General features: G+C 40.0%; 1 protein-coding gene and 1 pseudogene across 1 annotated transcript in view; one reads left to right on the top strand and one right to left on the bottom strand.

Moving 5' to 3' along the window:
* Positions 1-1,963: 1,963 nt before the first annotated feature.
* Positions 1,964-27,606, bottom strand: part of SEPTIN7 (septin 7) — a 46,321-nt gene continuing 20,678 nt past the window's right edge. Inside the window, exons 4-13 of the mRNA XM_066239584.1 lie at positions 25,711-25,811; positions 23,958-24,092; positions 17,677-17,794; positions 16,146-16,238; positions 14,797-14,893; positions 13,320-13,371; positions 11,623-11,748; positions 8,150-8,285; positions 3,982-4,121; positions 1,964-3,019 (exon numbers count right to left, since the gene is read on the bottom strand). Coding sequence (XP_066095681.1) covers positions 2,980-3,019; positions 3,982-4,121; positions 8,150-8,285; positions 11,623-11,748; positions 13,320-13,371; positions 14,797-14,893; positions 16,146-16,238; positions 17,677-17,794; positions 23,958-24,092; positions 25,711-25,811 — 1,038 coding nt within the window. The 3' untranslated portion in view covers positions 1,964-2,979. The remainder of the gene's footprint in view (positions 3,020-3,981; positions 4,122-8,149; positions 8,286-11,622; positions 11,749-13,319; positions 13,372-14,796; positions 14,894-16,145; positions 16,239-17,676; positions 17,795-23,957; positions 24,093-25,710; positions 25,812-27,606) is intronic.
* Positions 9,226-10,581, top strand: LOC136310654 (PHD finger protein 10 pseudogene; annotated as a pseudogene).

The following is a 27,606-nucleotide window of genomic DNA, read 5'->3' as shown; positions in this document are numbered from 1 at the left end:
GAAGGACTTCCGCTTGCTGGAGTGGCAGACAATCTTTCCCCTCTCACATCAGGGAGGACACACAACAGTCTTCACTAGGCCGGCTGTCCTTGAGAATGAACTGAATGTCACCAGACCTACACACTGCCTCCACCAATGGCATCCACCTTGGGACGCGCCAGGGAGGTCGCTGGGGTTGTGGGAAGCGCTGAACCCCCCCCTTTTTGCTCTTGATGCAGGACCGGGCCGCCTCTCCCTTCTTTTTTCTCGTCTAACCCCTCACCCCTACATTCTAAGGTCAGTTTCTGCAAGCGGATTTTAGAGTCATGAACGGCTGGGGAGTCAGAAAGTGAAGGTGGTTAACGTGTGATAAAGCAAATGGCCCTGAGAGGCGGGGGGGCGGGGCGGGCGGGCGGGTCTGCATCTCTTCAGCTTCCAAGGTGACAAAACGAGCCACACAGAAATAACCCATCCGTCCAAGTCATTAGCAACTTCCCCTGTTCTTGTGAACTTGATGATGAAACAATTAGACCTCGTTCCACTAGGTGGCAGTAAAACCCTACCGCGAGGTGCCCACCCTGCACTAGGACTAGTACTTACTAGGTTACTCCCAATAATGATAGTGGTTAGTGAGCTGCCTCAACTAGATAATGTCTCTGACAAAAAGGACCAGGCACAGCCCATCTGCTGACCTTTCCTTATGCTTTCCTGAATGTTAGTGGTGCTCAGAAATCCGCAAGCCTATGGCCAAAACAGCCCTCAGTCAGCTCAAAAAGGCTGAAGTCAATCAAAGGCCCAGCCAAGCTGCTCAGCTCCTGTATCAGGTTCAAGAGAAACGGCAGGCAGGACGTGGCAGAGACTTGGGAAAGTTTTCCCGAGGAGGCAGAATCAAGAGCAGGTCTCAGAAGACACCGTTTCCAATGGCAGCCAGGAGGCCCTGTGTTCAGAAGCAGTCCTGCTTCACCAGTTAGGGGCCAGTCCTGCTTCACCAGTTAGGGGCCGTCTCTGGAAACTTCGCAGCTTGCATTCACCAGATTCAGTACGTTGTCCGCTACTCCCTAAAACCAAAGCTTCGTTAGATATTAACCCAATCTCTCCTAGCACGAGAACAACCGCGAACAAAGGAAATCCCTCAATATGTACTGCAGTTATTCCTGAATATCTGATTCTAGATTTGGAATAACAGCCAATTTATTTTTAAAAAGCCACATGTACCATGTTATGCTGTCCAACGGCAAAAGGCATTTTAGGTAAAAAAAAATTTTCCAAGACAATTTTTAGCTAGTGATGACCATCAAGTCAAGATAAATGTTTACTGCAGCATCCCTAAATTGTGTTTTTAATGCCCTATGAGATCTGCTTTAAAAATAGTGCCCTGAGTGAACATATGTGCAAAGGCAGGATTCACGATGTGAATAAGCTTCCTGATATATAGTTTACATTTTAGAATCTATACCAACATGATCTTTCACTCATACTGATTTATTTAAATCCTTCAGTCTCTGAAGTAAACAAAGATATTAACTAATCAGAATTATCCAAGCAGAGTTCCTACTGCTTGGATCCTTAATTTGAAAAAGTAGCAGACATGGTGAAACTCTGTAAGGTAATGAATTGGTCTGCATTCATTATACTTAACACACCATAAAGCATTAGGTTAAAATTGATGTAATCCAACATCGGTGAAAGGAAATTATACTATCCTCCTCCTGCATAAAAAAAATTTCAGTTTCCAGAGACTAGAGTTTACTTAGTGAATGAGCTGGGATTTGTTCTCAGAGCAATAACATATTGATGGGTGACAATAAGAAATAGGGAGGCACTGAGCCTCGAGAGAAAGTCCCCCTCACAGAATGCTGAGTGAGCGGACAACAGGAAGACAGGCGCTGCCATGGCGGAGCAGGCCAGTTCTGCTGAACAGTCTCTCCCCAAACACAGCCTAGTCTTGTGCAGCGACTCTAGAATATTTCAGACCCGCACGCCATTACATCACAACATTGTTTATTATGTGAATTTTTTACAATACAAACAAAAAAATACAGAAATGCAATAATATGAATACAGCTAAATGCAGAATGTTGACTTTTTCTTTTCTTTTCAAGAGGCCATGATTCCCATTTCTAATAAAATAAAGAGACTGCACATGGGTAGAAACAGGTTGGTCGTTAGCTCCACAATTTTGCCTAGAAATGATCTATAAACGCATTTCCCCCTGCTACTTACCATAAAGTGTAAAAAGGGAATTACAGGGAAGTTGCTGTTGGTTCCTACCGTATGAAAGATGCTATCCTCTATTTTAGCAGGGCCAATATATGGAAAATACCTAAATTAAACGTTATTACAAGAATGAAGCAGTAATGAGATTCTGGCTAAAGAGGGCACTAAATGAGAATAATATATATTTAAAGAATCCAAAACAAACAAACAAACAAAAGGCTGTTATAAAAAAGCTCTAGGTGCATTGTAAGCATATAGGTTTTTTTTCCATGTGTATTTTTAAACAATGGAAGTGTCAAAAAATAGGGTCAACTGTGTTAGACTAAATTACATTATTGTATACGCTGCACTGGATGGAACCTTGTATTATAATTATCATAGAGAAGCATAGTTTGCATCATATTATGGCAATTGATCCTCAATGAAAACCTGTCCGAGTCCTTTCAGTTTGGAATATCCTGTAAACAGTCAAACCACCAGAACATGATTGTACAATAGTCAAGTGTTTTCTTGCATTAAATTGAAGACATCTGTTTAATAATAATAAAAACAAAATGTAGGAAAGGTACTTAGAGCTGTTAGTTTCTAAGTACACAACACCTTAGACAATTCAAGGCATCTTAATCTCCATCAAGAACAAAAAAATAAGAATAATTTTTGTCATGCTGTTAAATCCATCATTACAGATAAAACTGGTGCAAATTGGCCAAACGGATCCAACAAACACTGATGTCCAAGCTGGCATATTGGCAACTAATATGGAACTGGTGGTCAGCAGAGGGTTTAAAAGATCTTCCCTTTCTTCTTGTTCTTTTCCAAGGTTCTAAATGTCAAAAGGAGAAGAATCAAAATGGCAGGCTATGTTACAAACATAATCAACAACACACAGTAGCAACAGCTAACCCCACAACAGCTGTGTTGGACTGGCCAGTACTTTCCCATGGAAAAATGTACAGATGCAGAAGTAAACAATGAGGACAGTGCTACTCCATACTACTTTTTTAGACACTCAAACATTTGAGAAAGTTCCAGAATAAATACAGTAAATATAAGAGAACAATTCTCAAATAAAATAGTGCAAATAAATAAAAAAAAACTCCACTGACATCTAACTGGGTATCCTTTTTTCCTACTGGAGTCTGTATGCTGTTGTTTTTATAAACATATTTTCCTCGTCCTTGGGGGAAAAGTTAACAGAACAAATGTCTGATCTGAGAACGTTTAGCAGTGAGGGTAAATTATACAATCTTTACAGCAATTCAACTTCTTCAGTTTTACACGGACACTGAGCGGGGGTGGAGGGAGCCACTGCACAAACATTACTGAGTTTTCTGAGTTTTTACAAGTGAGAAATGAGCAACTTATTTTTATCTTAAAATTTTTATCCTAAAGAAACAATTCAACACATTTAAAAGATCCCTCTAAATGTATACAAGATCTTACAGCAGTGTTCTCAATGCTCGCCCAAACTGAGCACAGCCATTATGCCCAACCACTGGAGGGAGGGGACAAGAAACTGACCCTGATGAGTCACGGAGAATGTTACGAAGCGACCACATTCTAGTTATAAAGACTGTTAAGTCATGGAAAATGTCTGTAGCTAAAAAGTATTACTGCTATCTTAGGCAGATTATATTTACCTACATAAAAATATCATCCATGAAAATAACTGTGATGAGGATGCAAGATAATGGGTGATGCCTTTTAAAATGTTATCCTAATGGTTTTAAAATAATTCTTTAAGACATTAACATACACATTTCTCAAGAACCTGGTATTAGTTACCTTGAAGAGTTCTGTTGTTCTAAAATACGCTGCTGGGCTTCCCAGTTTGCTTTCTCGTCTTCAAACTGGCGACGTTTCTCCTCTAGCTCTTTGTGCTGTGCTTCCAAATTCTTTTTCATCTGCTCATGGCGCCTCTGGAGCTAAACCGCAGCCCAACATATAACACACAACTGGTTAAGGGCTCAGGAGGCAGAGGATGTCTCAGCCACCCCACCGCTAACAGTGTGAGCACGGCATTCTCGTGCTATACACACAGTCAGAGAACCCCCTGGAAAGCACTAAGATTCCTCTTCTGTAGGACCTGCCACCCCCAAAGGAGGGCACTGACCCAAGAGATGAATCTGAAGAGAGGAGAAACAAGTGCAGCAAACTTACCCTGTGTAGCACTTTTGAACAGACATAGCCTATTGCATTTTCCATTCCTCACAAACATGTGGGAAGCTCAGCAGGGAAGACACCACTGCTCCCTCCCACTGTGCAGATGAGCCAATGGCTTAGAGCTTAAGTCATGGTTTTCAACCTTCATACACTTTGGAGCAGGTGGAAATAGGAGAATCATTTTGGGGACCGCTAAGGCAGAAATCACCCTGAGCATAAGTGAATTCAACTAATATCACTGGGTCTATACTCTTCATACAACATCAGAGTAGTTAACTCTTTTGCAGACAGGCACAAAATTTCTGGCAGACCAGTTGTTGAAAAACATTGGTTTAAGTCACTTGCAATGATCATTAGCTAAAAAGTGGCAGGTATCCAGGATTTGAACCCGTCTCCTAATTCCAAGTTCAGAAAGTTGAGACCAGTGGAAAAAAGCAGGGAGATAAGAATTACAAGATCATGGTAAGGTCTCCTGATTCTTTTGAACACAGTTTTCCAATGTTAGTCTTCATACAAATCACCTGGAATGCTTGTTAAAAAGAGAATGCTAGAGCCCACCTAACTGCTTTCAACCTCCAGGGGTTATGCAGGAGGCCGCACTGCGATGGCCCGGGGACTGCACGCGGGCGCTCTCCCGCACTGAGCAGTGACGCGGTCACGAGCACAGGCTGCGGGTGGGGACACTCACGCAGAGCGGCTGCAGAAACAAAGGGCTTACTGCTGGCTTACCCAGTCAGCCTGCTTCTCCAGAAAGCCGTACAAAAATATCAGGATAACCTAGACCGAATACCTAAGAACTACGCAAACCTTCAGAGGTGCAGAAATTATGTATTACATTGGTGAGTTAACATCTTGCATTTGGATAATATAATTCTGCATACAATTTTTCTTCTTAATTATTTTGTAAACCCACAAAGTGACTTCATATTCAGTCCTACTGCACATATTTCATGTAATTCCTCTAAAACAAAACCATCTAAGATCAATTTAAGCAAATTTGAAATAACACTTTCCTGACGATAGCAAATGAGTTACTAAGAAAATATCAGAAAACAGGAAAAAAAGAAAATGCCTCTGGCTACTTAAAAAAACTGCAAGGGAATCAAATAAACAATTCAGAATAGTTACCTCCAGGAGGAAGGCAGATCAACACCGATGAGCCTTATTTTATTCACAGGTGCTCATCATTCCTCACCTTTACATTTCTCTTACAAAGTATCTCTTCTGTTAATTGCACGTGTATAAAAAGTACAAGTACCTCACTCTCAAAAAACCCTTAGATAGGATGTATTTAAAAATTCATAATTTCTCAGATTGTAGAGAGGAAATACTACTTAAAAGGTGTCTATACTATATTTACAGAACACCTCCTGTGCTATCTAAGGTAGTGCCTATAATCAAACACATTACTATATTTTGCAGAAAAATATATAAATATAAATAATTCAAATCAAGCGAAATAAAAGTATTAGTTCTATGTCTGGTTTCAGTGTTCAGAGCACTTTAGGATTGAAATTGTGGACACATGATTGCAGATTTTTAGTGACTAAGAGCCAACAAAGAACTAAGTGGGTTCGAACAATGGCTGACAACTAAGCAGCACTGACCGAGTTAATCTACCGTCCTCTCACGGAGAGAAGGGCGCTGCACACGAGGGTCTGCTGAACAGCGCTGTGGTGTGCACTGACTGACTGACGGAGAAAGGCGTTTAGAACTGTGCCTGGTGCACTGTGCCGCTGGACGTTAGCAGCTTGCTCCACATAGTTCTAGTACAAATGAACTTGAGAAGAAACGGTATTAAACAAGGTTAAGAAAGCTTCTTCCCCTATACATCTGCTGTGTCTAAGGCTTACAGCACTGGGAGAAACAGCCCAGATCTCTGCAGGGAGCTCCTTTCAATGCGAAGAAAGATCTCATCCCTCCAAAGACTGAGTTTCTCCAAACCCTGTTTCACCCTTCACAACAGTCCTAAACACTCTGGAGGGTTTCTCCGGCTATAATCTCAGGATTGTTTCTACTTACTCTTGGGAGCAGGTCCTATAATATTTCTGTATGAAACGTAAATGAAACTACTTTTAGATTTTCAACGGAAGATCTAGGCGGAGAAGACACTTGTGGTTCTTCCTGCTGCTATCTCCCTTCTGATCTAGATGTACAGCTCAGTGCCTGGACAGACGCAGAGGGACAGATGGAAGAACAGGCTGACGCCCAGTCACCTAAGAGAATTCTAATGTGGGACAAAAGCATTTCCGCAGAATTACTGAATCCTCTCCTCACTCCACGCATCCCCCATCCACTCAATGAACCAGACTGTTGCTTATGTATTAAGTCAACGAGCGTTTCAGTACGTGTTATGCAGTAATTAAAAAAGCAATGAGAATGTTCGTAATGACCATCTATTGTTGTTCTAAGATCTTTGAGCATCCTAACAATCATTATTTTAAACTCTGCATCCGGACCATCTATAAAGATGTAACAAAATAGATCTAAAGTTCCTTAAATATTTCATATTAATGTCATCTCATATATTTAAAAATAATTTTGGTCTAACTAAGCGGTGGCACAGTGGATAGAGCATCAGACTGGGATGTGGAGGACCCAGGTTCGAGACCCCAAGGTCGCCAGCATGAGCGCGGGCTCATCTGGTTTGAGCAAAGCTCACCAGCTTGGACCCAAGGTCGCTGGCTCGAGCAAGGGGTTACTCGGTCTGCTGTAGCCTCCACCCCCCCAACCCCCATCAAGGCACATATGAGAAAGCAATCAATGAACAACTAAGTTGTTGCAACGAAAAAATGATTGATGTTTCTCATCTCTCTCCGCTCCTGTCTGTCTGTCCCTATCTATCCCTTTCTCTGACTCTGTCTCTATAAAAAGATAAATAAATAATTTTGAACACAATAACCAATCTGTACTAAGAAAACTCCACACTGAAATCAATGATCTATTTTGTATTAACCCACGAGTTCTTTACAAGAGTGTCACATTCCTTCATTTTCTCCCCTTTGACTGTAACTTACCCCTCTCATCCTTAGTTCAATGAGGGATGGCTCTTCTTTCTCACACACATGCAAACAAGTTTGATCTAACATTACTTTTTATTTTTACATCCACTCAAAACTCAAAACTCTGATCTTTACCTTTCTTATTCAGAATATATAGAATGTCTTATAATCTCATTTTATTTATTTATTTTTAGGTGAAAGGTGGGGAGATAGGCAGATTCCCACATGCGCCCCAACCAGGATCCACCTGGCAACCCTGTCTGGGGCCGATGCTCAAGTAGCAAGCTATTTTTAGTGCTGGAAGATGACATGCTCAGACCAACCAAGCTATCCTCAGTGTATGGAGCCATGCTCGAACTAATGAAGTACTGGCTATGAGAGGGGAAGGGGGGAAGGATGGGAAGAGAAGGAGGGATGGGAGAGAAGCAGATGGTCACTTCTGTGTGCCCTGACCAAAAATCAAAGCTGGGATGTCCATATACTGGGCCAACACTCTATCCACTGAGCCACTGGCCAGGGCAATTTCATTTTTTATAACTTACTAATTCATTATAAGTATTCTGACTATTATGTCTTTCAAACAAATATACTTGTGTCCACTTACATAATAAAGTATGTATTTTATTATAAACACAGTGCTTACTTTTATTTCTGCATTTAACATTTGAATGTTACATTTAATTTGGAAAAATATTTATAGAAAGGTTATATTATCTATGAATTTTATTAACGATATTATTCTGAAAAGGGGTGTTGTGTCCGTAAGTGGCAATAATAAAGTTAATTACCTCAGCTTCCGAGTCCTTCAGTTTCTGAACCTTTTCTTTGACCTTCATCTCAAACACCTGTTCCATCTCCATCTCCATCTTCTTCATCTTAGCTACATGCTCCCTTCTCTCTTCTTCCATTTGTGCCAGAGGGCTCCTGTTACGGATATGAAGAAGAATCATTACACGTCCAGAAATAAATGTTAACACCAAACTCTGAGTGATGAAAGCAGATGAGATACTGTATGACATTACTAAAATCACTTTCTGCTTCTATGACCCCAACATCATTAGAAAAATATGGAAACAACTAAACATAAGAGTTAGGTCTAAGATCGGTTTTAAATGAGAACGGCTTGTGCCTTTGCCAAAGACTAGTAATGCCTGTGTGCTTTCTTGTGCACTGTACAGGCCGTGTGGAGACATGGCTCCAAAAAGGGGGAGGGGGACATCTTCTTTTCCACTATGAGGGATGTTGGCCACTACAAACACCATATTGCTACTCTGAGAACTTGCCTTTCTCCTTAGTTGTACAGACAGATGATCCTTCAGGAGTATCCTTTAATGGTAGATAACACCCGGCTACAAATGCGTCAACATTGTTAAAATGGTTTTCATCTAACTCAGCGGTCAGCAAACTCATTAGTCAACAGGGCCAAATATCAACAGTACAACGATTAAAATTTCTTTCGAGAGCCAAATTTTTTTAACTCAAACTATATAGAGGCGGGGTCGCGACTCTGGCCGCAGCGTGAGGTCCCCGAGGCCACGGGTCCCGCTGTGGGTGACTCTGCGGGCCGCTCTGCACGCCGCGCAGGCTAAGGACCCGTCTGGCTGTGGGAGTCTCGCTCGAAGCGTGGGAGGCGCCCGCCACACGCAGTCAGATGCGGGAACCTCTGGCTCTGACAGGCGATGTGACCTGTGGCCGAGGCGGCGGTCCTAACACGCGGCCCTGAGTGTCAGTGTCAGCGGATAATTGTTTCCATGTCACTGTATTCCATCAAGTACTAGGAAAGATAACGGTTTTATCTCTCTAGCAGAAGGATGATAATGAAGATAATTCACACGATGGGACCCAACCATCTAAAAGGAGGCGAATGGGCTCAGGAGTCAGTTCTAGGAGCTGTGACACTTCAAATCAGGATCTCAGCGTTAGCTCCTCTCCAGCAGAAAACTTGATAGAGTACAAGTGGCCACCGGATGAGACAGGAGAATACTACATGCTTCAAGAACAAGTTAGTGAATATTTGGGTGTGACCTCCTTTAAATGAAAGTATCCAGATTCAGAGCAACAAGATTTGTCTCATAAGGAGAAAGTCTACCTGAGAGAGTTAAGTGTCATTCCAGAAACTCAGTGCACTCTGGGTTTAACAGCATTGCGCAGTGATGAAGTGACTGATTTAATGATTAAAGAATACCCTGCCAAGCATGCTGAATATTCTGTTATTCTACAAGAGAACGAACGTCAGTGAATTACAGATCACAATAAGGAGTGTTCTCAAATGCAACAACAGAATACACAGAAAGCAGAAGCCAGCAAAGTGCCTGAGTACATGAAGAAAGCTGCCAGACAAGCAGCTGAGCTGAACAGCAACCTGAGCAGGGAGCGCATGGAGGAGACGCGCTGACTTCCACCTGCAGACACACGTCACTCAGGTGCCGCAAGGGGAGTACAGAGTGCTACCCATAGAGCAGACCAAGGTCAGCTCCTACCCAGTGGCCCTCATCCCCGGACAGTTCCAGGAATATTACAAAAGGTACTCGCCGGACTAACCGTGCTACTTGCCATTAAACACGGCACTGTATGAGCCCCCTCTGGACCCTGAGCTCCCTGCTCTCGACAGTGACAGTGACTCAGATGATGCTGAGGACGGTCGAGGGGACAAGAAAAGGAGAAATACAGGCACTTCGGACAGCTCCTCCGGCAACGTGTCCGAGGGAGAGGGCTTCCCGACGGCCAGGAGGAGGCCTTCCCGGGGAGACAGAGGCCCAAGGACAAAGTCACCACGCCTCGGAAGGACACTTCGAGACGCTCTGTACTGTCCAAGTCAGTTCCTGGGTACAAGCCAGAGGTCATTCCAAATGCTCTATGTGGAACTTGTCTGAAGGGTAAGGAGTCCAACGAGAAAGGGAAGCCTGAACCTCTCACACACTGCTCCCAGCGTGAAAACAGTGGCCATCCCTCTTGCCTGGACATGACCAAGGAGCTTGTTTCTGTCATTAAGACCTGCCCATGGCAATGTATGGACTGTGAAACTTGCATTATTTGCGGACAGCCCCACCGTGAAGAGGAAATGATGTTCTGTGATGTGTGTGACAGAGGCTATCACACTTTTTGTGTGGGCCTTGGTGCTATCCCATCAGGTCGCTGGATTTGTGACTGTTGTCAGCGAGCTCCCCCAACACCCAGGAAAGTGGGCAGAAGGGGACAACAGCAAAGAGAAATAAAATAGATTTTGACCCCTAATACTTATGTAATACCACTTAAGTGAATTATTTGGTGCCAATTTAATTACAAATCTCATTTTTATGCTAATAAAAGATTTTTGAAATTAAATATGTGCTTAGAAAAAAAAAACTATATAGGTAGGTACATTGTTATTAACCTAACTAGGGTACTCCTAAGCTGGCCTTTGAGCCACACTCAAAGGGCCAAAGAGCCATCATGTGGCTCGCAAGCTGTGGTTTGCTGACCACTGATCTAACTTATGATCCTCAACAACCCCAAGTAAACAAAACACAGGGCACAGACACTGTTACCAAGAACACCAGCCGATCCCCCGGTGACCTCATACTTCGCTCTCCCATCCCGTCATGAACCCACCACGGCCTGAAATCCTCACAGGGTCCCCTGAAGCTACCCACTGTGTAGTTACTCACGCTGCCCTCACAGAAAAAATCCTAACTCTTTCTAATTTACTTGCGTAAATATACAATAGGAACAGAGAAAGTACAGAAGGTAACCAATACTACATTCATCTAAATATTCCGTTTGTTTGATCCTGTCCCTTGTTTCTATATAATCTCTTAGTGAAAACTCTATCAGAAATGTTTATTTAAAAAAGACACAGTATAAGAAACTCTATGTTTAGTCTCCTTAAAGAGGCAGTGAGATGTTTATCTTACAAGTAAAAATGGGTTAAGAGATCTGGATAGTAACTGTTCCCTTAAAAAAAAAAAAGCATTTTCTGAAGGAGCTATTTGATTTCTAGTTGGGGATCTATTAACAGTGTGCTGTACAGATAATAAAGATGGTGGCCAATGACCAAAAGGGAGTAATGCAAGACTTTCTCTTAAGAAACAAGGTAATAAAACATTTCCTCCAACAATTAGTAAAATAAAAATCTGCCAAAATAACAATATAAAGTTCTGTTGTTATGTATCAATAGCCCAATTTTCTACTGAGTAGCCAAAAGAAACTTGATGAAAATGAAACAATATAATTATGTCCCCCATAAATAATACCTTTTCTTAAGGAAACGATGTATACTTACTTAGTAAGCTGCCCTTTATTCTTGTTATTATCAACTCCATTATAAGTCACAGCTGCCAGTTTCCTGCTCCGGTAGTTCTCATAGTGTACATTATTAGTGACGTCTTTCAAATCCTGCATATGTGTTCTGTCGTAAGTAAATAACAGAGCAAGAGTTTGCTTCTACGGAAAGGCAGAGCAAGATACATACAATGCACCAACTTGACACCAATGGAAATTTAGGTTCCAAGTGAGAATTTAAGAGCCACAAAGCCCCTCAAAGCAGTTACTAGGGATGACAGTTCTACAGAAGAATATTTATTTTTATACAGTAAGTCCTCACTTAACATCATTCTGCGACTTTAACAACACTATAATAAAATGACATTGACCAAAATGACATTATTAGAGGATGTGCTGTATATATTTTATTTTACTAAAAAAGGGAAAATAAATTAGCTTCTACTGAAGCTTAGAAAACCTCAAAAAATTTCTTTTATTTTAGCAGGATTCATATTTGAATTTTTACTAGGGTAATAAATTTACAGGGACACTTTAGATCGCATCAAGTTGAATTCAAACTGAGGATTTAATTTAGAGTAAATTTCTGTTCAAACTGTCCAGTGAATGTGGTTTGTGGTTAAATGAATGTTTGCTCATAGCATTTCCATAATATAAAACCAATATAAAATACACTGCACAATATAGAAGATGGTCACTCCTCAGTGACCCGAGATACTAACGACACCGAGCTGCTGCACGCTCCCTCTGAGGCAGGTCTCAGACACGCGTGGTGGGCAGCACTCTATCCTTTGATCCCTCCTTCCCTCTCCGCTCACTCCCGCGCCTGCCGTCTCCACCACTCCACCAGAACTCCCTCTGGGAGAGGGACACAAAGCTGCGCTCTGTCCTCGCCCTTCCTTCCTGGCATGCACTACTTCCCTCTGAATGGAAGTGAAGTTCAGTTACTGACTCAGTTCCTACTGCTGACATTTTCATGCAGCTCTGTGATAGACAGTTTCACTCCTCGTGACAAGCCTGGGTTTTCTGTAAGTGTCTTTCCTCTCTTGATACTCTGCCCCTGGATGAACCTGGCTTCTCCTGGCCACCAGTTACACCTACTGCCCTACGCTCCCCACTCAAGCAAGTCAGGCAGCTCCTTAACCCCACACAGCCAGTGGCTGCGAGAAAATATGCTAATTTGTCACTGGTTCTCCAATGCTGGGGACCTTCTCTTCTCAGCCTTTAAGTCAAGACACTCTTACTATGACAATCTCTCCTTGGTTGTCACTCAGGTTTTTTTGGCACCAGTGTATGTTACAGGTGATACCACATAACCTCTTCAACTGTAAGCTCCCTCAAAAGAAACGTCGGCAAAACCTAGTATCCCTTCGCGTTTCCCAAGCCTCTCACATCAAAGAAGCGTGAAAAGCCTTTCCCTTTCTCCTTCCCATGCCCCCGTCAGTGTTAAAACCTCAACAGAAAGAACATGACAAAGTTTTTCCTGTACAGCCTAGCCACACAGCCTATTTTATTTCTGCAAGTGACTTTCCAGCCCTGGAGAAACCCTCCAGGCTGTCTCCGTGCCCGGCTCACTTCGGGGCCAGAATGAAGATGCCACTGCAGAGTAGCTGCATTTACAGAAGGCAAAAGCAAATCTGCCCCACTCGGCCTTTTTCAGGGAAAGAAATGGTTATTTTTTTCATTACTTACACTTACCTTATCAACATATTTCTTAGAATTGTGAAGTCACAATGTTCACCATTTTCAACTATAAAAAAAAAATAGATCACATACATTATTTCCATTAACCCCAGTCCTTCCAAAGGAAATTTCACAGGAAAGTGGGGTAACAACGATAAAATATGCAAAATAGCTCAAATTAATTTTTCATTAAGGTCTAACACTGTAACACGGTACTTAATTGAAGGCTGTGCCAGGCAAGTATACAAAAATATTGCTTTATTGTCATTTAATCCTCAGTGATAATATCTATCTATCTATCTATCTATCTAACAAAATAAGTGCTTCAGAGTAACACTTTTGACATTTTGAAAGAGGTGGTCTTAACTTTTTCCTCTATTGGTAGAGAATACTCCATAATAAAATGCATTTTAGAAGTTTAGTGTTGGGAGCGGGTATGAGGAGAATCGCCTTCCTTACGGTAACTGAAAAGTAAGCCAAGAACTTTAAGTTCTTTATTTTTCAAAAATGTATCACTTATAGGAACCCCCTTTTGGGGGGGAGACCAAAAACTAGGGATATAAAGCAAATTCTTCAGTGCAGATTTCAAGAGTAGTACAAGTTCTGAAGCCTCAGCTCAGCAACTGAAGGTTGCCCGGGACGACAACGCTGAATGAGCCCGCTGTCACTGGTAAGGAGTCACTGATAAGGACCGTCAGTTGAAATGATAATCTAAAAATTACGGAATTTTCCAGAGTAATAACAAATAGATAACACAGATCCTGACTCAATCTCGGTTCCAAGTTACAATAACACAGAAGATCTTAACCTTTTTATTAGGTTAAACCAATTAAACCAATAAAATACACATCTATATTGCCAGCAGACTTCTGACATCTGATGTTATAGCTAAGATTTTATTGATGTTTAAAACTCCTTATAAGATTAATAAAGGACCTCTTAGTGACTTATTTTACTCTAAAGATTTGATGCTAAAAAAAGGAAACTTTGGTCAGGAAAGCAGACGGAGAGCTGGAGCCGGGCCCATGACCGTCGTTCTCAACCGTCCTCAGGGTCCCAGATCCATCTGAGACTCAGACGCAGGTCAGACAGCCTTGCTCCAAGACTGTTTCAACCTCAGAAAGTTTATTAGCTCTCTTAGAAGCATTCTTTGGATCCCAGGTAAAGCATCCCTTCAGTTTAACTATGTTTTCAAAAGAGAAAACAGAAACAGGGCTGATGACGAGGTGGGGGTGGGAGGCTGGGGAAGGACAGCGACTTTTCCAGTGTTCCAGCGTTAGCATTAGCACAGGCTTGCCTGACTTAGCAGGGCACAATAACTGCGAAACTGGAATGTTTGAGAAAATGAAACAAAGTGACACTGAATTCACAACTACCTTTGAAAATCTTGAATATATCAATACAGTGAGTATACTGTACTATACATACTATAAATACAACCGATCACATTTTTGAGCTCTTATAGAAAGCTGTTCACTAAAGAAAACCTTACCTTCAGCAACACCCCAAGGATACTGCCTTCCTCTGACCCTTTTGCCATTAACTTCAATGATAGTATTACTACCTACCACAGCAAGAGGTAAACGGTCCTATAAAACAAAGTATTCTTGTTCAAACACATCTCTGTAGTCTCACACATTCAAGAATAAAAAAGTTACATTACTCAACAGATTAGCAAAAAAAATGAGTCTCTACATTCACTTTTACAGGGCATTCAATCACTGTTCAGTAAATTGCCATGACATGGTATCTCACCAAACAGTGAATAAAACTACCGTATTTTTCACTCCGTAAGATGCATTTTTTTCCCCCAAAAAGTGGAGGGGAAAATGCCCGTGCATCTTATGGAGTGAAAATACAGTATTTTATTAAGTATTTTAACACACCATTTGGTCCAGAATATTATTTTCTTATTTTCCTCCTTAAAACACTAGGTATGTCTTATGAAGCAAAAAATATGGTATTTTTTTCTAAAAAATTTTACAATTCTAAGGCATATAATGATCAAATTATTTGTTAAAAAATCATCCCAAAAAGCTATCCCATATTGAAAAAATTTTAAAGGGTAAAAAAGACACGTATATAGAGGGGAAATAATGAAGCTTGTAACTAGCCCATCTCTACCAATCACAAAGCAGCCCTAACAGCCCGGAAGTATGGAATGCCATGCTCGCTAGCCCTACCTTGACGGTCCAGACCCAGGGGACTGGATTTGTATTCATCTGGACTAAATCCAAATACAGCCTTTCAAAATTCTTAAGAGCTCCCAGGTAAAAAAAATATATAAAATATATGGCTATTTTATAGAATCTCAGAAATTCTTTTTGGTAAGGTTTAAGTATGTCATTACTTCAAGGTAATTTGCTTATATAATGCCATTAATAAATACACCATATTTAGGTCCAGGCTTCCCAGGAAACCACTATAAATTAAATTAACAAAATTATGTTGGTATAGATTGGTGGTTCGTTTTTATAAAAGGACAAAAAAACACAAATTTCTGCCTGAAACAAAGATTGAGCATAACAGTGCTTAAGAAAAAAATCCTCTCCCTTCTCACTGTTTTTTAAGAGGGAAATTATACGAAACCAGGTCCATTAAAAACCATATGAAGACTGGAATTTTATTATTCATCTCTCTATTCCACCCAATGCCTTATTTACATATAATAGTCATTCAACAAAATTAACTGAAACCTGAATTCAACAATGAATAATCCCCCAATTCATGTTGTAAGTGAACGACTTAAACACTCTAATAATATTTTTGGTTTTTCGAGTGGATATCATAATGTTTTTAAGGCCCCAAAACATTTTAGTATATGTATGGGAATGAACCTACCTTTATCTTTTTAACAAGCTTATTTTCTTCTTCATCATCTGTCTCTGGAAATTCGTATATTTTAATTTTATGTTCTTGGATTTCTTTCATTATCTGAAACGGAAGAAGGAAGCGCACATAATCAGGACATCAGCTGTGTTTTTATTACAGTCTTCAATTCCTACAGGCCCTCAGCTTGAGGGCCTTTACTGTTTTTCAATGATGTAAAAACTGCAATCTAAAAACAAGGTACTATGCTGGTCTTTAAAAAACTATAAAGTTGAAGTATTAACACCAGGCCTGACTAGTGGTGATATATATAGTTAAGTGGCAAACTGGCCACATGTGTCTCTTTGGCCAGCTTAGGAGTACCCTAATTAAGTTAATAACAATGTACCTACCTATATCGTTTACGTTTAAAAAATTTGGCTTTCAAAAGAAATTTCAATCATTGTACTGTTGATATTTGGCTCTGCTGACTAATGAGTTTGCTGACCACTGGAGAGTGGATAGAGTGTCAACCTGGGATGCTAAGGTCCCATATTCGAAACCCCGAGGTCACCAGCCGGAGAGCGGGCTCAGCAGCTTGAGCGTGGGGTCATTGGCTTAAGCCTAGGATCACTGACATGACACCAAGGTCGTTGGCTTAAGCAAGGGGTCACTGTCTTGTCTGGAGCCACCCAGTCAAGGCACATATGAGAAGCAATCAATGAACAACTAAAGTGATGCAACTACAAGTTGATGCTTTTCATCTCTCTCCCTTCCTGTCTCTGTTTCTGAAAGAAAGAAAGAAAGAAAGAAAGAAAGAAAGAAAGAAAGAAAGAAAAGAAAAGAAAAGAAAAAAAGAAAGAAAGAAAGAAAGAAGTACCATTGCTGAAATGCAATTACTTTCAGAAGTCTTCAAGTCATGTGGTTATACCACCAAAAGAGTTCTAATAAACATCACTAAGATTCTAGAAAGGGCTTTTTCTAGTTGATTTCCACTATATTATCTTTAGGTTATTTATTTATAATCACTGAGATTCCTTCTACAGATAATAGCCTTCTCTGTTTCATTCAGTTGAATGAACAGAGTTTAAACTTACCTGAAATTTTTAGTAGAATTTGGCTAAGGTAAATAAAACGAAGTACAGCACTGGCTTCAGGAGAAAAATTTTTATATTATCAGAAAATATCCTTGCATGTACATGTGCACACACACAAATCAAGGAGCAACAGATACAAGATCGGGCAAGCCCTGGGAAAACACGCGCTTGGAAATTCAGAAGCTGAAGCGTTAAGAAGGATGTGTGGGGAGGGCACTGGTGGAGGCGCTACAGAAACATCTACAATAGCCTTCAGTGACAAGGGTTAAGGGGACTCTAATGACAGATATGAGTATTAAGGAGAAAACTAAGGCAGAAGATTGTTTTCGAGAGTTATCTGTAATATAATATACACAACCACACAGAAAAGTAGCAAGAGAAATACATTATAACACACTATACTGAAATATTAAAAACTGCCCATTACATGAATGGGTAAGAAACCCAAGGGTTCCAGCTCAGCCCACCTGTTTCTTAAACTGTTGGCATTCCTCTGGTGTGAGTGTGTCTGCTTTGGCAATAAGTGGGATGATGTTCACTTTTTCATGCAAACGCTTCATAAACTCAATATCCAACGGTTTAAGTCTGAAATACACAATATTTAATATGACTGAAATGATAAGTTTGGAAAAACAGATTCTTCACACCATCCACTGCTAAATTAAATATATTAGAGCCCTGGCCTGGTAGAGAGTGTCATCCCTGCATGCCATGGTTGCAGGTTCGATCCCTGGTCAGGGCACATACAAGAAATCAAACAATGAATGCATATGTGGAACAACAAACAGATGTTTCTCTTTCTTTCTCCCTTCCTCTAAAACAAGGGTCGGGAAACTTTTTGGCTGAGAGAGCCATGAACGCCACATATTTTAAAATGGAATTCCGTGAAAGCCATACAATGATCTGTGTACGTTAAGCATTATCCAATAAAAATTTGGTGTTGTCCCGGAGGACAGCTGTGATTGGCTCCAGCCACCCACGACCATGAACATGAGCGGTAGGAAATGAATGGATTGTAATACATGAGAATGTTTTATATTTTTAACATTATTTTTTTTATTAAAGATTTGTCTGCGAGCCAGATGCAGCCATCAAAAGAGCCACATCTGGCTCGCGAGCCATAGGTTCCCGACCCCTGCTCTAAAATCAATAAATTAAAAAAAGAATAAGTAAAATAAACTAGTCTATTTTAAAACACTAGAAGAAAATAAATACAGTGGTACCTTGAGATACAAACAGACCAATAAACGAATTTTTTAAAATACAAGCTGCGACTCTGTCTGTATTTTTGTTCGAGATCAGAGCGAAATTCCGAAACAAGAGTCGTGATTTGGGAAGCTGCTGCTAGTTGGCGCATTGGCGCACGGGTCCAGTATTGGCAGTTTGATATACGAGTTGACTGACTTACGAGCTTGGTTACAGATCGAATTAAATTCGTATCTCAAGGTACCACTGTACATCGGAACTGCGTTACTCAGTTATCAGAAACACTCTCTGAGGATGTGCTGGGATAGCAATGGTTAGGTAGACCAGGACTTCAAACGCTGGAGTGAATGAGGAGGCTTTGACTCCTGTCCTGGTCATTAGCATTTTGGTCCTAAAGAGTAATCAGAAAAACCCAGAAAGACTCCTCACATATACTTGATACTCAAAACCTGAGAAATCTTTGTTTTTAAGTGAAAATGGTAGTCCTCTTTGAACCCCATATTCAGTTCTCGCTACCAACCATATTCCTCAGAGAAAAGGCTCAAAAGGGCATCTTCTTCTTCACCCCTTTACCCACCGCAATCTGGCTGCTGCCTCCACTTTGACACTGTTTCTCATGTAAAGGTCAGCAGATGCTTCCTGCTGCTAACTGATAAACAGATGTGCTTACCGTTACTCTAACGCGCTCATTCTGCAGCACTGGGCATTACTCCCTCGCGAGCTGTTCCCTTCGGGCACTTTTCAGGACCCTCTTTGCAAGCTAGTCCCTTAAGAGGATGTTACTCAAAATTCTCTGCTAGGCCTTCTCTTCTTACTTTGCCTTCTGTATGCTTCATTTCTATCACCCACTAGGGGTCAGTGACTTCCAGATCTTCACAGCCAGCCCAGATCTAGCTCTTGGGCTTCAGAGTTGTGTTCACCCACCAGCAATACTACTTGGCATCCCAGTGTGGGACCTCGAAATCAAAAGCTCATCTGAAGCCCAACCCCCCCCCATCTTTCTATCTCAGTGACGGCACTGCAACCCACCCACCCAACCCCTCAAGGCAGACCCAGACTCTCCTTCCTCCAACTCCTGCTTCCAGAGGTCCACTACACCCTGCTGACCAGTAACTCTAGCATAGGTTTTCTCCATGTCCGTCAGTCTGCTTCAGGTCAGACGTAACGGGTGATAGAGAATCCCTCTGGTTTCCCATCAAACCGTGCACACTGCAGTCAGAATATCTTTCTAAAATCCAAGTCTGGAAGGTGATCTGGTTCTGAGTGGTGGGCACACAATGCAATATACAGATCATGTGTCACAGAACTGCATGCACACTTGAAGCCTACATAATCACATTAACCAATATCACCCTAGTAAATTTAATTAAAACAAATAATAAAATCCAAATTTGATCAAGCTATTCCCTGACTGAAATTCTTACCAGATAGATTCCTTAGCCGCTATGGCCTGAGGCCTGGGAAGAAATAACCTCTGCGCTGCCCGCCTCTCTAGGCATTCCCGGGCATCTCTGCCACCCCCTATCCAATACGCCAGCCAAGCTGACCTTCGGAACTGGGGCCTGCTCCACTCCCAGCCCTCTTTCTCCTCGGTCTGCCTAATTCTTATTTGTCTTTAGGATGGGGCTTACAATTCTATTTCTTTAATTAAAAAAAAAAAAGATTGATTTTAGAGAGAGGAGAGAGAGAGAGAGAGAAAGCGAAATAGGAGCGGGAAACATCAATCCGCAGTAGTTGCTCCTGGTGTGTGCCTTCACTGGGAAAACCCGGGGTTTCAAACCGGCAACCTCGGCGTTCCAGGTCAACGCTTTATCCACTGCGCCACCACAGGCCAGGCCCATTCTCGTTTCATCTGGAAACCCTCCTCTAATTTAAGACTAGGTAGGCAGCATTCACAGGGTCACGATACTTAATCTACCACACTGTAGCTGCCTGTTTGTGTGTTTTATTTTCCCATTTCCCACTAGGCCCTAAGAGCAAGCGCTCAGTCTCACATTCATCTGTATCTCCAATGCCTAGTCCAGTGTCAGCACTTGACAAGGCACCCAAACATTTACTGATCAAAAAAGTAAACTGTGATTTTCCTTATGTCCTTGAATAACTCTAAATGAAAACCAAAGAAATTCCTCACACCGAGAATATATTGTAGATTAAAAATATTATATAAAAATAAAAAAAATAATGGGAGTATTTTGTACAAAAATCATTTTAAAGTGGTATTCCTTAACTTTTATAAAACCAGGAGAAAAATGAAATAAAGATCTAATTTTGTTATGAACTTTTTTATTGAATAATATTTTAAAATAAAGAGAAAGCCCTTGTTAGGGTTCTTTTAAAAAGCACTATAGTTCATTTAGTTGGGAGTTTGGGGCCAAAGACTAGTGAGATTCCTTTTGAACTAACAAACAATATTGTATCTCCTAGCATTAGTAAGCTGACTGGCAAAAGATGGGGGTAAGGAGCAGAGGGGGCAATAGGAGAACTGAGTTAGCTGCCTCCTACTCTAAGTCTCCTTATCTCGGATCCTTTGGAATTTGCTACTGGCATTCAGAGAACAGGGAATAGTACAGAAAAGAAACGACTGGAATACCACTACATTATCTGCAAATGGCACCCTCGCCTAAACCAGTGCTAACTGAAAGAACCTCTTTTTCTTTGAAAAAAATTTAAGTTTTGCTTCTTTTTAGTAATCATTACAACATTATATATAAGAGCTATGACTTACTCAAATTTAGATTTGTAAATTTTTATGGTCCACTTTCCAGATTATACTAATGACAAATTTAATTACTATAACCATCATCTTTCTAAACTAGTGACAGAAAAGAATTCACTTAATCTAAAATTTTAATAAATCTTAAGAGCATTTAATATAAAATATTAAAGTCAAAAATCTAATGTAACATGATTTTACACTTAAAAAGTCAAACAGTACTTGCTGAATGTTTATTCTATAATTGCAACTTTTAAATAAAACAACCCTTAAAAATAACCATGACAAGCTGGGAAAGTCAACTTTTAAAATATCAAATGACAAGGCCAAAAAATAGTTAAATCAATTAAAAAATTAAACTTCAGAAAAAAGGTAAAACCTTTTATAAAAACCCTATAAAACCCTTTTGCCCTTTTAAATTAGAATACAAATTTCATAAGCTTATAAAATGTCAACAGCAGAAGACTGTTCACACACAGATTATATTCTGGTTGAAATTTATCCTCTGCCCACATTAGTTTTATTTCAGTTCATTTTTTCAAATAAATTAGTTTTTAAATGCTGTTTTTAAACAATAGAAAGTCCTTTATAGAATTTGTAGAAGATAAATACACATTAGAGGGAAGAGGCTATTTAACCTCAAAGCCAACAGCAAAATAAATAAAGGGCAAATGACAAATATTTACAATAAATACATACATGTATCTAAGGAAAAAGACCTGTATGAAACTCACTGATTATTTTTAAGTAACAATAATATTCAAAAGGGTACAAACATCATTTTAAAATTCAAATTTCAAGTCAGTTTTTTATTTTAATAGCAACTGCCACCCACTGAACAAAGAAAACAAAGCAACAAAAACTGAAGTTATGAATGAACCGTGTGTGTTCAGCGAGGACACGTGGTGAGGAGGTGGGGGCATGCAAGCACACTGCTGGAACAGTTCATGACTCCCCAGAAACAGAACCCCTCTGAGAGGAACCCAGGACCGCTCAAACACCACAGGGAGGCCCTGATCCTCTGCCGGATTGCCTGGGATTTCAGTCTGCAACGAGCAGGGAACCTGCACCTCTCGACATAAGATCAGTGTCATATTCCTTCACTTACTGCATAGTAACACATACAAATAGACAAAATTTTATTCCAGTTCCAAAAATAGGCTGAGAAAATATTCAAAAGTACGCTTTTACACACCGGAAATAAAAATGTTGAACCCCCACTTCTTGTAACAATAAATGCCTCAAAGCCACTACACATTATTTGACCCATATCAAAAATTTTTGCTTACAAAATCTTATTTCCCATGCAATTTTAAGAAATCTATTTTCCCTCGGGGGACAGAAGAAATGTGGTTTCATGAGAATTACTAAATCTTGGAAAGGGTCCAAAAGATTTAAAATAATAAAACTGGATATAAACTGACCAATTTCTATTGCCTTCACTGCAGAGTAAGATTTTACTCTGCTGGTATCCAGAAAAAAGTTCTAACCACTTAAGCTTGAATAATTAAAAAATATGCAAATTTAGGGAAAAGCTAACAAAGAACTCATAAAAGGCCATAGAGTGTGCTGTATTTTTAAGGTTATTTTTTGAGCCTTTGAAATGAGTTAATTTTGTGCTTTACTGATTGTAGACAAATATTAGCAATAAAGGAACATTTGCAACACTATGGTTTGACAGTGCAAAAAATGGTCAACAGCATAATTAAGCTTTATGCAGTGATAATGCCCAGCACCAGGACAGTGACAACGGGCAAAGGTGGGCAAAGAAGCAGGAAATAGGAGGAAAGGCGCTCGAATGAGGAACGGGTCTGCACTACTGTAATCTGGGTGTTGGATTATCTAGTCTGATACTATATAACAGTCCAGTTCCTTTAGGTGGAGAGGTGGTAGGGGTACAATCATCAAGTGACTGAGTTATACCAAGTCATTTACCCAAAGAAACAAGATTAAAGAGTAATTACAAACATCTGCAGTTGCCAAAGACACATATATCTACTCAAAAAGACAGAGGCAGTATAAACAACAAGAGGGAGTACAGGCTGGCCCTACTAACAAACAGAGCAATCACACCAGATGAATGTCTAGATACTTATTTCTTAACTCCTAGACATAGAAGGTTAGCACTGATGGCATAATACTTCAGTAAGACTGTGCTGGATAAGGTGAAACAGCGGCTAAATCCATTTAGTGAAAAAGAAATGGTACCTGAGGACTTTGGTACCTTTTTCTGTAACTTTCTCTAATCATATCTACTGTAAATAACATCTTTGGGGTTTCTCAGAACAAATCTAAGCTAATGGTTATGGCTATTTCTCCTCATTGGGCAGTTCAGTTAGTGGCAGAGTAGTTAAAAAGAAAGTTAAATTAGCTTGGCCTGTGGTGGCACAGTGGATAGTGTCAACCTGAATGCTGAGGTTGCTGGTTCAAAACCCTGGGCTTGCTCAGTCAAGGCATGTACAACAGGCAGCCAATGAACAGCTAGACTGAAGCAACTACTTCTCGTTTCTACCCCCCCCAACCTGTAAAATCAATAAATAAAATCTTTAAAAAATAAAAAGTTAAAATAGCCACACTGAGATATATAACCATGGTTGAAACTGTTCCTTTCCATGAAGCAGGTAAAAAAGCCTATACACAAGAAACTAGAAAGTAAATCTATTGTTAGCTTTCCTAGGACTTACATTTTTTATAAGCCATTTTTATATGGAATCTGGGACTTTACAACTGCTAGAAGTAAATGTATACCACAGAAGGATGACTAAAATATAAACCCAAAGTTGAGTAATAAACAACAAAAAATGGTGATGAGAAGCATTAGGTACTGACCCGTGTCCTGAAGGCGCAATGAAGTATAAACAACACTGCACTCTGTTATCGGGCATCTGCCGTCTGTTCACTCGAGACTCCGCATTCAGGTAGTCCTCAAATTTACTATCAATGTAGTCAATAACAGGCTGCCAGCTACAGAATACAGATAAATAAAACAAGTAAGTTGCAATTCTATATATAAATATACAACTGATGACTGTTAAAGGGCTACAGTCAATATTTTTAAATAGGCAAAACCAATCTAACTAGTAGAAGATATCTCAAATTATTCTACATAAACATTTAAAAACAGGCATAAATTATGTTGAATAAATTGATTCATTATTTCTAAACTTCTAAATGAAAGAAAATTATATAGAATCAAAACATAACTAAATTATTATCCTATCATTTGCACCAAAAAATATACCAAAGCTAAGACAAGTTATAGTATCCAAGCTTTACTTTTTCTTCTTTTTTTAAGAGAAGAGGGGAGATAGACAAACTACTGCATGCGCCCCGACTGGGATCCACCCAGCGACCCCCATCTGGGGCTGATGCTCTGCCCACCCGTCTGGGGCCAGGCTTGCAACCAAGCTATTTTTAGTACCTTAGGCAGAGGCTCAACAGAGCCGTCCTCAGCACCCAGGGCTAACGTACTCAAATCAATCAAGCCATGGCTGCAGGAGGGGGGGAGGAGAGAAAGAGAGAGATAAAGAAAGATAGAGAGAGAGAAAGAGAGAGAGAGAAGGGGAAAGGGTGGAGAAGCAGACTGCTTCTCCTGTGTGCCCTGACCGGGAATCAAACTTGGGATTTCCACATTCTAGGTTGATGCTCTACCACTAAGCAAACTAGCCAGGACCAGAGTTTTACATTTTAAATAAAAAAATTAAATACAGAAACCTCATGATGAATGTATTTGGGTAGTATAGAAGTTGACAGAAATTTACTTCAAAAAAAAGTGGCCTGACCAGGCGGTGGTGCAGTGGATAAAGCGTCGGACTGGGATGCGAAGGACCCAGGTTCGAGACCCTGAGGTTGCCAGCTTGAGCGCGGGCTCACCTGGTTTGAGCAAAAGCTCACCAGCTTGGACCCAAGGTTGCTGGCTCAAGCAAGTGGTCACTCGGTCTGCTATAGCCCCACAGTCAAGGCACATATGAGAAAGCAATCAATGAACAACTAAGGTGTCGCAACAAAAAACTAATGATTGATGCTTCTCATCTGTCTCCGTTCCTGTCTGTCTGTCCCTATCTATCCCTCTCTCTGACTCTCTATCTCTGTAAAAAAAAAAAAAAAAGTGAAACTCGAAAAATAATTAAAATATTATTTATAAGATGTTAAGATATTATTTCCAGCTAAAATGTCATGGATATTTTCTTCATTTATGTCACATAGAAAGCTGAAGGTCTTAAGTAAGGTTTAAACGAGAATGTGATAAAAAAATAATGTATAAAAACAGATAAAATTATAGTAAAGAATGAAAAAATTTAAATTTTTCATAATGAGAATTCTTGTATCATGTTTTAGAATTTGTCTCCAAAATACTTCTAGGATAGGTATTATCTCCATTTTACAAAGAAAAGAATCAGTTCAATGATGTAAAGCAACCTTGGTACTAAGTAAGTGGCCAAGCTGGTGTACAAAACAGGCTTAGCTCTCACAGCGTAGTGGCCTTTGCTAAGATAGGCAATTGTAAAATGTTAAGCAGGAAGAGTCTAACCACCCTGTACCCCAAATACGATGGAAATCAATGGTATCACACCCTCCTTACCAATTACTATTATCCACAGCATCTCCAAATCCTGGGGTATCCACTATTGTGAGCAGCAGCTGAACCCCACCTTCCTTTATTAAAACTTTGGACTGTTCCACCTGTGAGAGTAATTGGTGCAGATATTAATACCATACATTACACCTGTGGTTTCTACAAGGTAAGCAGCAAACAAAGGAGCAGTAATCAAAACCAACGGAGAACCTTTTTGCAAACTAAATCTAGCCATCCCCACATTTTCTTTAGAATCAGTTACTGTGAACACTGAAGTCCTGGTTACTTGAAAGAAAAGCACAATATAAATAGTGAGTTTATAGCTCTCAGTTGGTATGAAGAAGGAACTGATAAATAGTAATACAAACACACATTTAATGATACAAATAAAGAGTGTGCTCCCATGATTCAGTAATGTGATTAAGCAGACAAGTGCATCTAATCTACCACTTACAGTAAATGTTTTCCTGGACGATCTCCATCTACTTGGGTCCAAACCAATTACTCAAGTGAACTTATTCCCATTCCCAAATCTTTCTCAGCATGTCTGTAATTATTTACACTCGTGTTTACATTATGGCCAAGATCCAGTTCTCTTCTCAAATGTGACATTACACATTTAGGCCAAAGCAATCAACAAAGGTCCAGGTATTGAAAAAAAATGTATTCTGGTAGGGTAAAAACTCTGCTAACTCCGAGTAAAATCTTCAGTTCTCTGTGGAATTTGTAAAGACATTCTATTTGAGAAAGGGTATTGGATTTAAATAACAACAGTTCCTCCCACAATATCAGAATTTCTGTCACCCCAAGCTCTGTATCACGGTGTGTAAATCATTCACCTTGGGCATATGCTGCTGCTACATGAAGTGAACACCGATTTAAACAGAAAAGAAGAATTCCCCTATTCACTGTACATTTATATCAAGTTCTTCCTAAAACTAAAGACTCCAGATACGCATAAACGCTAATTTAAGAGGCCAAGAACTATATTAAAACTTTGAATGTTAAGTGCCATAATATGGTACAGATTAAGTACTATCAGACTTAGGGGAAAATGTAATCACAGAGATGTGAAAAGCAACTTCAACTATTTATGTTGATTAATAGAGTTTGGGGAAAAATGACTAATTTCTGGGTAAGAGACTTTGGTGCATCTGTACAGATTACAGAAACGGCGTCTTTCCCTTTCCTCTGGCGTTTCTCACAGATGCTCGCGCTGCACGGAGACTGGGGGGGATGAAACAGTGCTGCGCACGCGCTGTGGCAGCCAGCCCAGACAGCTTTCCGCCCACGGCACAGCTATCCCTGCACGTCCAGTACAGCGCCTGTGCCCACTGCCGACTTAACCCTTGAAACGTGGCCACAGTAACTGAGGAACAAAACGTTTAATTTTATTTCATATTAATTTAAATGTCAACAACCACATTTGGCTTAGTGACTACTGAATTGGAACATGCAGGTATATAGCAATCAAAACTTATTTTGTTAAGAGTATTTTCACAAAAGGAACTTGTTAAAACTAAAAACACTTCCTGATACTTGGACATGCAAGTCTATGGAGGAGCTTTTAATTTTTAGACAAGAGTCAAAGGTCTTATCTTTTAAACCAATTGTCTTCAGGATTCTCTGATTCTGATATAAACTCTCAATGAAAAATCTGGACATCCCAAATATAAGTATACTTATTTATTTACCAAATATATATATATAATTGGCAATCTGAACATTAAATATTAAGTTATTAATTTTTCTGTAGATTAAAAAGTAAACATCAACATATAAAGATTCTAGTATTTATATTTTTTGCTTATCTTCAGTATCAACAATGGATGACATCACCTGGAGGACCACTGATTCATGCCCCATAGCCGAGACAGTACAGCTTATCTCCTACCAGGTTAC

Source organism: Saccopteryx bilineata, chromosome 7 (assembly GCF_036850765.1).
Source record: "Saccopteryx bilineata isolate mSacBil1 chromosome 7, mSacBil1_pri_phased_curated, whole genome shotgun sequence".
NCBI classification, from domain to species: Eukaryota; Metazoa; Chordata; class Mammalia; order Chiroptera; family Emballonuridae; genus Saccopteryx; species Saccopteryx bilineata.
Note: the sequence above shows the minus strand (reverse complement) of the source record. Positions and strands in the feature narration are given on the sequence as shown.